Genomic DNA, 13355 nt, shown 5'->3' with positions numbered 1-13355 from the left:
AAATGAAAGGAAAAGAGAAAAAAAAAAACATGCACTCAAGGGGAAGTTTTGGTACGAGCAAGTTCCGTAGCTGTTTGTATGTTTCACTGGTTGATTCTTATGCACCGCTGCCTTTGGCTGATCCAGGGACAGATCCTCATGTTTAAATGGGCTCTTTGGTATTTTTTGTATTTGGAGTCTTGTTAAAATACTGTCTCATCTGCCCTGTCAGCCCTTATCAGTGGACTTTGATTTGCTACATAAATTGTTCCCATGATGTACCTGGACCTTAACATATTCTAATAATATTCTAATATTCCACATTTTGCATTAATCTTTTTTTTTTTTGTACGTGCCATTAATTTTGCCTTAATTCTTGAACTGTGTATATTTGAGCCATATTTTTTCCACTTGATTGGCCAGTCTAGTTGCAAAAACCCTGCCAGGATCCTTCCCCACTGGTATCCTTCTGCCCCCCATTTGCCAGGTGCTGAAGTCCCTCCCGCGTGTGGAAGGCCGTCCCGGCACCTCTCTGCCACCTATGGATTTCACCGCCCTAGAGAAGCAGCTGAAGGCGGCACACGGTGATGACATCACCCCAGAGGATGTGATGTCAGCAGCCATGTATCCTAAAGTCTACCAGGAGTTCAAGGAGTTCACTTCCAACTTTGGCCCCGTGGAATGCCTCAACACTCGCCTCTTCCTGGACGGGCCTAAGATTGCCGAGGAGTTTGAGGTGCCGCTCCTCCCGTCTGTGACCCCGGTGTCTTTGTGGAATCTGAATGTTAATGTGTCATGTGCTTCATAACAATTTAAATGAATTATTCATTAGCCGCATCTATACAATTAATCAGAGCTCAGCAGCCACCAACCAACAGGCCGCAGATATTAGGATGATTGCATCTGTGCGATTAATCAGTGTTCACAGGGCGCTATGGGTTCCAGTTGGGTTATAGCCTTGTTTCACTGAGCCTCATTGCAAGACGTTGAGTTGGGAAGATGGGCTTTTTATTTTTAACCCTGTCACCTTGACAATAGCTTAATTAGGCACAGTAGTCTCCTTGAAATCCCATCCAGGAGAACAGCAGCATCCGCTGGCTTTTGATCCAGACATCACGCTGTCTACTTTCACTACAATTTACCATCATTAATCCACAGTCTCCCCATCTCCCTTGTCTGCTGGTACTGCAGCACCATCCGTTTGCTGTAGCTAATAGCTAGGGGACAGACCCTGAGCGTACAGGCATACGTGGGTAGTCTGGCCATCCTTGTGTCAATTTTTTCATGCAGATTTGAGGACAACGCTGAGGAAACCGGCGAAGGACTGACCCCCTCCGCACACTGATTGAGCTTTCCACAATCCCTGCCCCCACCCCACCCCCCCACCCCCACCTCAGGTGGAGCTGGAACGAGGGAAGACCCTTCACATCAAAGCCCTGGCTCTGGGGGATCTGAATAAGGCTGGTCAGAGGGAGGTCTTCTTCGAGCTCAACGGCCAACTCCGATCCGTCCTGGTCAAAGATGCCGTGGCCATGAAGGTACCGTTGCATGAGCCAGCAAACAACCAACCAACCATGACCTTACCGACAAGCTGTTCAGCTTCTGTAACTGAAGGACCAATCTAAGTAGGAGCACCTTTAATGTGCATGTGAAAATGGTTTGATGGCCAATCACTGGCATTTTAAATTGGTGTTTCTCAACCTTTCCAAACACGCAGCCCACACATTCATCATCTGTCATGATGGTGGCCTCGGGGGAAATTTTGATAATTTGATGATTTAATAATTCATGCAAAAATAAAGTGATGTGTATCGGACTTTGAACTGCAAAAAACTTATACCACAGAAGCAACGTCTTTTTACCTTATCCACAATATCTCCAAAATAAAGGCTGTTGTAACTGCTGAGCTCTCGCCTTGGTCACCAACATCTGAAGCTTCCTCTGAGGAGAGCTTTCATCTCCCATGATATTACCAAAACAGCAGCATGCCTGCTCCACTAACTCAAGCAACTGTGCTGCACGTAGGTTGTCCATTCATAAAAGACTACTGATGATTGGCTGTAATTGTGTTAGTTTCTGTGATGTGATAGGCTGATGTTTGCTATCAAGCATTGTACCTTATCAACAATAAGAAAGTTTCTTACTTCTCTTATCGCCCAGTCCTGTCCTGCCAGTAAATTTTGCTCACCAGGGTTTGCATTTGTGCAGCAGCCTTTCACGGACCAAACTGTCGCTGTTCCATGGCCCATATTAGAAACCCTGGGTTAAATTGACCAATATTCTAGCCTTGACCCGTGTACCCTACACCTCCAAAATCCCTGTAGACCAATTATTTGATGCTCCTATCAGTACGTAGACCAACCCCGTGTGGGCTATGACATGGGTGGACATGGTAACTTACAATTCTAACTGTATTGTTGCAATAAGATTCATAACTAGATGGTGTACACTGTTATATTGCCCCTGTCTGGTGTGCAGCACATGAAAAACAGTGAGTAGATGAAATATGGAGTGCAGACAGGTAATTCTGGTAAAGCTTGAACGGGGGGAAATATCCCAGACATTTTGCACCCTGCCGTACACGGTGGACTGCTCCAGACCAGGAGAGCCTCAGCCTGCATTATCTCCAGGCTGTCGCCTGAAACAGGCGCGGTGCAGTCGTTTAAGTAGGGTCCCCAGGCTGGCTAATTGATTGCACTGCTCTGTTACCCGCTGAGCTGTCTGTCACTCTCCAGTCCCCCAGGCATCCGCTAGCCCTGTAGCGCAAATGGATCTGCTAGCATTAGCGGCAGAAGTTAAGCCGACTCCTCCATTCGCTCTGGTCCCCGGGGGGCTCTCTGTGGGAGTTTGTTTAGGGGTAGATTGATGATTCGTCTTAAAGTGGTTGTACATTGTTAATCTTATTAGTGCCACACGCACCGGCTGGCTTGTCGAGCGACTCTGGCGCTAAGGTTCATAGTTCTGCCCTCTCCCAGCAGCCACCAAAGCCTGGATAATATTTAATGCTCACCTTCACTATGGGGGTGCATGTCCTCAAATACTGGATGCTGCGTAAATGTATCCTTCCTTACTTTGTCCTTTTGGACAGTCTCACCATAATTCTGCAGGGCATAAAGGAGATGTTGATTGGTTGCAAATGTGTTTTTTTGTCTAGTATCATGGGAATCAATACTGGCTTATACCACAGCACTGTTTAATTCTTGAATCTGATTGGTCAGAAGGGCATTGGTTAATTTTCTATGCCTGTACATGTAGTGCCAGCCAGGCGAATCACAGTTGTAAATCAATGATACTGCAATAATCATATAATTTATACTGTAGATGTTTTATGTAGGTGATGTTTTGTAGATGTTACAAATCCAGACCCAAGTTTTGTTCCAACCGACCAGTTGAGTATCATGTGACTCTTTATACCCAACTGGTTGGTTGAAACAAAAGCCTTGCTTTGGATTAATACTTGCTGGACTTGAACTTTCCACCTCTGCACATCAATACCCGATGTTGACACAGTGGTGCTCACTGTTGCTCCCAACCCCAGGAGATGCATTTCCACCCCAAGGCCCTGAAGGACGTGCGAGGTCAGGTGGGAGCTCCCATGCCGGGGAAGGTGGTGGAGGTGAAGGTGAAGGCTGGTCAGAAGGTGGAGAAGGGCCAGCCGCTCTGCGTGCTCAGCGCCATGAAGATGGAGACAGTGGTCAACTCTCCCCTCTCTGGCACCATCGCCAAGATCTATGTGACGCCCGACAGCAGTCTGGAGGGTGATGACCTCATCTTAGAGATCAATGAGTAGGCTTGGAAGCAGCCAGTGGGCTGTAGATATAGAATTACTAGAATTGCTTTCTGCCCATTCACTGTAATGGTCCTAATGTATGAGTTTTGGCTATTGGATGTAAAATATAAAATCTTAGTGGAAATTAAATAATATGTCTATCTAAGATGGTCTATGTCTTTGTTCATGAGAAAATATATGATTGTGGGACTTATGAAGCTATTTATACCTCTAAGCTATTCCCACTATATGCATCTAAACAGACATTTAATGAGGACATGAACAATGAAAACAAATATGGCACAGAAAGTGGAACCCATCTAGAAATTCTGTATCTACGTCAGGAACTTTGCTATTATATATATAATATATATATAATATATATATATATATATATGTGTGTGTGTGTGTGTGTGTGTGTGTGTGTATATGTGAATGATATCTATACAGGTATATATGATATATATGATTATATATTGTTACCCAAAGCAGAAATCTGACCTGCTGTTTCAAGGAAGGGAGGAGAGAAAAACAGAATTATTTTTCAGATGAATGACTTTAGTTTTTAAATTAATGAACAAATGAGGGTGCAATTAGCAGGGGCTAATGAGGGACGGGGGAAGATGTCTCGCAGCATTTTATGCTGCGCCAGCTCTGTTGGGCCCTTACCGTTCCCAGTCACCTTATTTCACGCGCATGTACGACATGGTAGCCTGGGGTGGGTCTTTCATGTCACTGTCCCTCTCGCCAGTGATTTGCGATGCTGAATTTGATGTTTTGGGGCTTGTTCTCTGTGCGTCGCGGGAAAAAAATTGCCATTCTACCATTTGTGCCATGTGTCAGCAGGTGCTTGTGCCACTAATGATGGCCACCGCAAGCTGAAAACCCGCAGTGACGTTTTCGTCACATTACAGGAGATGAAAATGGTCTTGTGGAGTTTACATTATTAAACACTTTTTTTAGACTGCATCACATCCAGCATAAGTGCAGAGGCATTCATGGCACACAGATGAGTCCTGAATTCTTTAATAAAGCAATAAATTAATGCGATTATATTAAACTGAGGTCAGATAAAAACTGCATTACTTCTGACCTAGCCATGGAATATCACTTGACTATTATCACTCTACTGTTATATTACCAGGGCATATTTTTTACAAATAATTAAAATTGTGATTTTTTTATTTTTTTTTAAGTTGGGGGGGGGGGGGGGGGGGTTATTGGACAATCACTTGATTATTCCTGCTTATTGTCAAAGTTGCACAATTAATAGGCAGAAATTCCAGAAAACACAGGCGAACCCCCCATCACTGTTGGACTCTATTCCAGGTTTGTGTTTAGAAGTGTTTGAAACATTGTTTGCATCTGTTTATTAGATAGAATGAGTATTTGATTCGTTATGAAATGTTTGTTTTTCTTTTTTGTAAATTATTACTGGTGCCTATTTTTACCAGTTGCCTTGTATAGCAGAAGCGTAAGAGGGGAGAGAAAGTGATGCAAACATAATGTGCCGTTAAATGGCATTTCTGAGAAATGGCAAAGAGCACAGAGACACTGTCTCCTTACATCATCCCAGTGCTGAATGAAACAGACTGTAGCTGATCTGCAGCCAGTTCAACCTTTTTCTGCTGTGTGAACTGGGCTCAGAATAATGCACAATAATGTGAAAATATTCCAGCCTCTCTTTTTTTTTATGGTAAATGCTCCACTGCTGTAGCTTGTAAGGGGTCAAGCGCTTGCATAATATTTTGAGGTGGTTCGATGCCGAACGACAGCTTGCAAACATGAGCTGAAGCTGCGTGGCCGAGGTTGAAAGAGTTCATTGGGTGAGGTTTGTTCAGGAAATCCTACAGAAATGTCCAGCAGGTGATTACAGTCACTTGGTGGTAATGCCTTCAGTCTTTAAACATGATAATGCTGATTCAGTTTATGAAAGTGGAAGAAATCAAATTCGGCCTCTTCAGATCACAAATATGTGGCATGTGCAAAGTTAGCCATGAAAACACTGAATTCTCAATAAGTGCCATTATCTGTGAAAGCAAGACGTGTTTTAAGCCAAAAACAATAGTATAAAATTTGGATTATATTAAAAATTATAGACTAGTAATGGTTATGATTATGTTGGGCTGTCCTCCATATGCTAATGAATAGACATAGAACCAAACTATCATATAGGCCCATGTTCTGGTATGTAGAGTTTCTTCATTGTAGAAAGATATTCTCCTTTCTGGAGAATATTTCAGTCCACATCCTGAATTGCTGTAGATGCAAGATAACGCTAAGCACAATGCAGAAATAAAACACATTGTTTTCAGGGGAAACCTGGATTTAGAAATGCCCTTTCAATGTAACAAAGTAAGACATAATGAGCAGAACAGATGTACCATATACCAAAATCAGCAGCAACGTAATTTCTTTGAGCAGAGACAAGGGACTTAAACACTTGTGAAGCTGTAGTCTCAGGTGTTGGGTGGTGTGTGTTTCACATTTGTGTGTGTGTGTGGAGCTGTGAAAATGGGTGATTATTCCAGTTTCATCCCAGTGCCCGTTATTAGTGACTAGAAAAATGTCAAAAGTAATTATGAGAAAAAACCTGAATAATGACATACATTGACACATTTACAGCAAACAATTTCAGTGGAGCGGGAAATGTGAAATGTGTTTTTGCCAATTTCCTGAAACACTCAATTTCTTTGAAGCTATAGATCTGCATATAGGAACAGAGCAGATTTCAAACTACTTAATAGTGGTAGCGCTATATTTCTATATCTGCTCTACAAGTGCTCGTGTGCAGTGTTAAATACATGTGTAAAAAAAGATTTGATCCATATATATGTCACCTAAATGAGGTATTGTGAATGATGTGTGTTCATTAAAGGTCAACGTTAGCTGTGTGATCGAAAACTTTACCATCGCTCTATTGTATTTCTTGTTCATGAAATCTGAATTTGTGAGTCTCTCCATCTGTTTCTTAAAATCAGTTTCGCAAGTGCTTCAATGCATTTTCTGTGTTTGGTTATTGATTCAGTTTTGTGAAATATGCAATATGAGACATCAATAAGGAAAATAAAGGACAGGATACAGATTGGCCTGTTGTCCGTGATGTTGCTTGTTTGTTTGTTGTGACAGGTGTGTGTGTGTGTGTCTGTCTGTCTGTCTCTGTGTGTGTGTCTGTCTGTCTCTGTGTGTGTGTCTGTCTGTCTGTCTCTGTGTGTGTGTCTGTCTGTCTGTCTCTGTGTGTGTGTATGTGTCTGTCTCTCTGTGTGTGTCTGTCTGTGTGTGTGTGTTTGTGTCTGTGTGTGTGTCTGTCTGTCTGTCTGTGTGTGTCTGTCTGTCTGTGTGTGTGTCTGTGTGTGTGTGTGTGTGTGTGTGTGACAGAGGGCACATGTAGGCTCTGTCCCTGATCACCCTCTAGCCTCTATTTGCTCCTTCTCCAGAATGTGCCCGTCTGCTGACAGACAGGTCTGGGCTGAGGTCGTATTGATCTGAACCTCTGGTGCTAATTAAGTGGCCAGCCCTGTTAGGGGGCCTCGCGCGGCAGACTGGGGGGTGTGGTGAGTAGGAAGAGGCCGTGCGACCGGCTGCTGCGCTCTGCTTCCAATGCCCCCGCGCTGCATTTAATGAGACTGACGCGACCCCAGGACCTGCCAGAGCTCCACGCTCCGCGATCCGCGTCAGGTGGGACCTGTGGGGGATTGTGTCTTTGAAACGGTAAAGGGCATATGCTCCCATCTGTGTGCGAGCAGCCTTCACACCACCGGGAGGCGCTGTTCTCGGGGCTCAGGCTGTTAGCCGGCGGCCTGGCGGCTGAGGTCCCCGGTGTGCAGGGACGGCGGGGACCTGGTCAGTAGCACAATGAAGTAAATCAGCTAACCTTCAGCATGAATTTTCCTTTTGACTTCATATTTCGACGACGCTGCTTTGCTCCAGCATCCACAGCAATGCTCTTCCAGCCCGTTTCCGGTAATCGTTCTCCATCAGCCTGACGAAGCCTTACCTCGAGCCGTCCGGGTGTTACCAGCGCCGCGGCCCCCAAAGAGCCTCCTGCCGCCTTCCCAGTTCCCCCTATTCCTCCTTGTGCTCCCTGGACAATCTGGTCGGCAAGGCGGGTATAGAGTGGAGGCGTAAGAGCAGGAACCGCAGGTGAGGCGGAGGAACAAAAGGCGCCTTTGACTGTTACGTTTGTGAAAAATCTCCCTGTCACTTTCTCTGGCTCCAGCAATCATTTTCCCTGTAGTCTTCGGGTATTTATTTACTTCACTGTTTCCTGTGAATCAGCCTGTGTTTCAGTTAATCTTTTCTCGCACTGCTTTCTCCCCCCACCCCCCCCGCCTTTAAATAGATCACCCCATAATGCAGTAGCTGACATTTATGAGAGTAATGTAATGATGGGGAGGAGTCTGCTAAGTGAACCAGCACCACACCATGTGGTGTGGCTATGTTCTGCAACAGGGCAGGGCCACAGAGGCACTAGCCCTGCTGAAAGCTGATTGGCCCCTGGAGCACCACTTTTCCTGTCACTCACCGGTTCAAAGCATACGATTGGCTAATGACAAGGTTGGCCCCTCTGTGTGAATTGTGGCCCCTCTCATGCCCCCTCCCTATTCTGCAAGGAGCCGAACAGCATTTCCCCAAAGGCTGGAGCTTCAGCTCTGTGCTGTGGGAACACACTGCCCCAGCAGGAACATTAAAGGCTGGAGCAGACAGCTGATGAGCAGGGGGACTAATGGATGGGAGCCCTCAGCACCGACATGTGTTGTTCTGGTGGGGGGGGCTGAGAGGTTCACGCTCGCTGATTGATGGATTTGTCTGTGCATGAGTACGCTGGAGGGGGGGTACCCAGGGTGTCAGGCAGGCCTGTTGATGTGATGTGATGGATTTGATTGAGTTCCTGTCCCCCAGGCCAGCGGGGAGAGCAATATGCAAACAAGGCTCCTGTGTCGAGGGATGCAGGCAGGCCTGTGTGCTTTTTCACTTTTATTTTTCTCCGTTTCTCATTCTTTATTTAAGCTAAAAAGGTGCTGAAAGGTTTTAAAACGTACCCATAAAATGCACGAGCTGCATTAAGGAGATCGGCCTGCTAGATTTCTCACACATGGTGGATTAAAAGGACATCTTCTGTCTGCTTCATGCATTACTTTGCCTTCCTGTTCCTGGGCTGCAACTGTCTGGCCTGGGGGGTGTTAGCTGGGGCACAGCCAGCCCTGTCCTATCCCCACTCACATTCTCAGGGATCCAATACGCTTCATGCTTCTTGTAGCCCTTACTGACCAATGAGACTGGCTGATGCTGGTTGCCGACGGTTTCACTCATGTGCTGACTGCTGTCTGTTTGAGCCATGCTGCTTGTCATGATGTTCACATTGGGGTTAGGATATACCTCATGCTAGAGGACAACACTGTCAGGGTGGTTCATAATGTGGAACGGAGATCAGTTCTCCGGAAAGATTCTGATTCTCTCGCCTTTGTTTTGCCCGATGAAATAGAATTGGTTTTTGCTCTAGAAAGTCAAATTTCCACAGCATATAGTGTCTTATCAAATGTGTGCATATAAATGGTGCATCTTTGATTTGAGTCACTGATCAGTGCTTATCTTAAAGGCTGTGGGAACTGCTGCAAACTGCAGCTACATTTCTGTGAGAAATAAAGCTGTTGAAATGGTTAGTGACTGGAGGGAGTCACAGGAAACAATATTTATCAACAGGCTATTACTAAGTTTGGCTGGTCTTCTGATATTATATTTACAACCCTGCCGGAAGCTCATACAGAGCGGTAATGGCACACAGTAAAATGCAGAGATTTAGGCCTCTGGGAGTCTCTCTGTGTGCCTGCCTGTGTGTCAACCCCCCTACCCCACCCCTCTAAGGAGGAACTCCACATGCAGATCCAAGTGAAACCTTGTGGGACATTTGTTTCTCTTTCGAGAAAGTCCAGGCCAGATTTAGGGGAGTGGGGCCAACATACAACACCTAGCTAAAGTCAGAGGTGAGTGATTGAGGTCCAGAACATGAAAGTCCAGACCAGGATTTTGTTTGAACCAGGCAGCTGAGTATAAAGAGTCACAGTCACACACAGAGCGCTCAGCTGGTTGGTCGAAACAATATCTTGGTCTGGATTTTTACTTTCTGGATCTGAACTACTCACCCCTGCCTACAGTATAACATGCTGTAGTAACAACCAGGTACATTTTGGGGCCCCTACATCTTGGGGCCCTGGGCTATACCAGTAGATCATCACCAGTGCAACACGATCATAACAAAAATGAGGCCTGAACTCAGGTGGCTTATGGACTTTTTCTTATAGATCCTCCGTGGGTGTAGTATGAGCCCCTCCGCATGGGCACTCGCTGGAGGGCTGGGGGAACGTTTCTCTGCAGTCACACTGATGCCACGTCACGGTCTGAGTGATCTTTGGCTGTGCCCGATCCCAGTGGCAGCCTTATCACCATTCGGTTCCGGGTGTCAGTTAGCGCATTACCGGTGCTATGAAGCAGACTCTCCAGCTCATTGGTCCGAACCTAACAGAACCAGGGGTGTCAATGAGGCAAACCGTCCACTGCGCATCACTGGGTCACATTCCCTCCACTGCGCATCACTGGGTCACATTCCCGTGTTGGGATCCCAATGCAGCAAGGCAGCGGTCTTCTTCCGAAAATCGCCATCTGCCCCTGCATCTCTGAGAGGCGTCATACCCCTGTTTTGCTGATGCAGAACCCCAGTCTCTCTCTCATGGGGCTATTTCTGTAAGGTGCAGCCTTCCCCACTTGGTGTACAGAGTGCAAGACGGGGAAATGTCCGTGTGGTGGCTATGTGGAAAAATAATTAATAATCATCTCTGGCTCCATACTGTGATTTCACAGACGCGGTCTCCTGCCTGCCTAAGCGGCCCTGGTCTCAGATTTACAGGCAAAGTACAGTGACCCCATATTTCTCAGGAAACGAGATGGAGCCAAACAGTTTTATTCCTGGAAGATAAAAACAGACTCCCCACGGACTGTTTGATGGTAGAGCAGCTCCTTCATAGCAGTGCTGCGCTGAGGAAGGCAGGTCTCACGCTGCACATCTCAGTCCCTTATTTACGAACCTAGGCAGCATGCCTCTTGTTTGGCCGGACAGGGACCAGAGCATTAATTAGTCCTTAACAGCAGTCAGTCTGCTCTGGTCTGTGCTGAACGCATTTCAGCTCCCTGCAGCCTGCTCGCTCTGCCCAGGTATCTGCCCTCTCTCTTCTTCTCCTCCTCTCCTATTCTTTACACTTTTTTTATCCCTTTAACATATTTCATGTCAAATCTTTACTGTTTCTGTTGTCTGTTACCAAAAATACAGTGTTTCTGTGTCGGTTGTTTTTGCTCGTCTTGTGTTTGTTTTCTCTCTCTCTCTCTCTCTCTCTCTCTCTCTCTCCCTCCCTCGTTCCATCCTGCTCTTACCGTACCCTCCTTCCATCTCTATACCACGCTCACTCTCTCCCCAGGCTTGTTCTCCCTCCATCTATCCTGTTGTCCCTTTCTCTGCTCTCTCTCTCTCTCTCTGTCCATTTCTGATTAAGAAAAGGCGAAAGCTACTCCCCCCAGGTGCCTCTCTAGCTCGTTTAGTTAATTACTGTCATTTCTGCTTTGTTAGCCCTCACGCGGCACACACAAACACAGCTGCACGCACACACCTCGCAGGGAGGATGGGCACCTGGCACGTAACCCCCCCCCACACACACACTCATTCCGTATAGAGCACAGAACCACCCCCCCCCCCCCACACACACACACACACACACACACACACAGAGTCCCCTAAAAAACATTCCGAGTTCCTTCTCACATCCTCATAAATAAACAGCAGCCGATTCGTTAACATTCATTGTGTATGTAAACAGGGATCCCAAGCTGCATACATTATCACACACGTCAGGCGGTGGCATTAATGTGCTTATTAAGTTGTGGCTATTTCCGCACACTCATGTCTCCTGGGTTCTTCTGCATCCTTGTTCTGGTTTTCATTTCTCTCGCAGCTTAACGATGCGTGATCTGAAGACGCTTAGTGCCTTTGCCTGAGTGACCGGCACCGGCACCTATCGGGGGGGGTGACTTCAAAGTGGGGGCCCCCTATTTAGCCACACAAGCCTGTTTACGGGGGTCACACTGTGTTATTGTCCAGCTTTATGCTGTTTACCTGTGAAATTTTTAATGGCACAGAGATGCAGAGAGTGACAGAAGAGGGATAGCTGAGGAGATAGAGTACACTCTCTCTGTGAAAAGAAGAATGAATAAAGAATACAAACAGAAACCGGAAGTAAGAGGGGAGGAATAATGCGTGAGACAGGCCGGGGAGAGGAAACGAATGGGAATATCCCTGCTGAACAAAAACTGCATAGACCATTGTGATTTCCATGCTGGTTTGGTCCTAGTGCAGCTGAAGGACCAGCAATATTTCATCAATGATGCTGCTCCAGCAGAACCAGAACACAGCATATGCTGGTATAACTGAATGCATTATGCTGGTCGTGCTGAGGTTTTCAGCAGGAATGGTGCTGGGGACGTGCATGAGGAGAAGGAACAGGACAGAGAAAGGAGACCAAAGGGGGGGGGGGGGGGGGTGGCGGTCTTTGATCCCTCCCTGGAAGAGCGACCTTTTACAGATTCATACGCAAGTCTCAGTCACAGCGGCCGTAAATGGAATCACGGTTACAGGAAAATCAAACGGTGACCACAATGGCTTTCATCTGCGGCGAGGCAGCGAGAGGCGAGGCGCGGAGAGGCGAGGCGCGGAGAGGCGAGGCGGCCTCCCGCTCCAGCGACTTCTGCACAGGCTTGGGCAGCAGCCTTCATGTTCGCCGGAGCATCTTCAGAGCTCCTGAAATGCTCACCTACCTTCACAGCTGTGTCTGTTATTCATACCGTACTGCGCACAATTCTTCGGCTGTCAGAGAAAATGATGTTTAAATGCTCTCTGTCTTGGTGTGAACCTTTTTATGTCAGTCAAAGTGTGTCAGCTTTGCGATTTCAGAGCCCCCTTCGGGGGGCGGGGGTGTTCCATGTTTTTTCAGGGGGCTGAGCCCCGTAAGGGTCAAATCCTAGAATCGGCCCTGCCCTATCGACAGGTTTGGGAATAGAAGTCGTGTCCCATCCGACTTGAAATTCTTGACATTTTTTTATTACTACTGTTTACTTACATATATACTAATGTTAAACTGTGTTTTTTTCTGAGCAAATATACACTGACTACACAGATAATTCCATCCATCCATTTTCCAAACCCAATCATCCTATGCAGGGTCAGATTAATAGCTTTAAATATTTTCGGCGACAACGTCAAACTTTTGCACAGTACTGAAAACGTTTTTAAGGTATGCATATGTGTTTTTTTTTTGGATGCAGCAGTTTGTGTCTGTCTACTGCGTATTGATGTATAGGACATTCATAAGTGCATGGGGGTGGGGGTTGGTATGTCCGTTCATCTTGGTGTGGGTGTTCCCTGGGGAGGCCGTGTGTCAGAATGGCAGTTGTGCATGTGGTCTAGAGTCTAAAGCTGTCCAAATTTAGCTGTGCCATCTGGATGAAGTGGTCCATGGACTGGAAGACAGAGCAGGGAAGGGGGGGGGGGAGTGAATATGGAGTA

At 46.4% G+C, this 13355-nt stretch overlaps 1 protein-coding gene across 6 annotated transcripts in view; it reads left to right on the top strand.

Moving 5' to 3' along the window:
• Nucleotides 1-6836, top strand: part of LOC111835210 (pyruvate carboxylase, mitochondrial) — a 117277-nt gene extending 110441 nt beyond the window's left edge. For all 6 annotated transcript variants that reach the window (XM_023795296.2, XM_023795270.2, XM_023795288.2 and 3 more), the window contains 3 exons: nt 467-715; nt 1377-1517; nt 3518-6836. In XM_023795296.2, the coding sequence (XP_023651064.2) occupies nt 467-715; nt 1377-1517; nt 3518-3769 (642 nt within the window). In that variant the 3' untranslated portion in view covers nt 3770-6836. The remainder of the gene's footprint in view (nt 1-466; nt 716-1376; nt 1518-3517) is intronic.
• Nucleotides 6837-13355: the final 6519 nt, after the last annotated feature.

The sequence above is a fragment of the Paramormyrops kingsleyae genome, chromosome 10, assembly GCF_048594095.1.
Source record: "Paramormyrops kingsleyae isolate MSU_618 chromosome 10, PKINGS_0.4, whole genome shotgun sequence".
Taxonomy (NCBI): Eukaryota; Metazoa; Chordata; class Actinopteri; order Osteoglossiformes; family Mormyridae; genus Paramormyrops; species Paramormyrops kingsleyae.
This window is presented reverse-complemented; position numbering and strand designations above follow the sequence as displayed.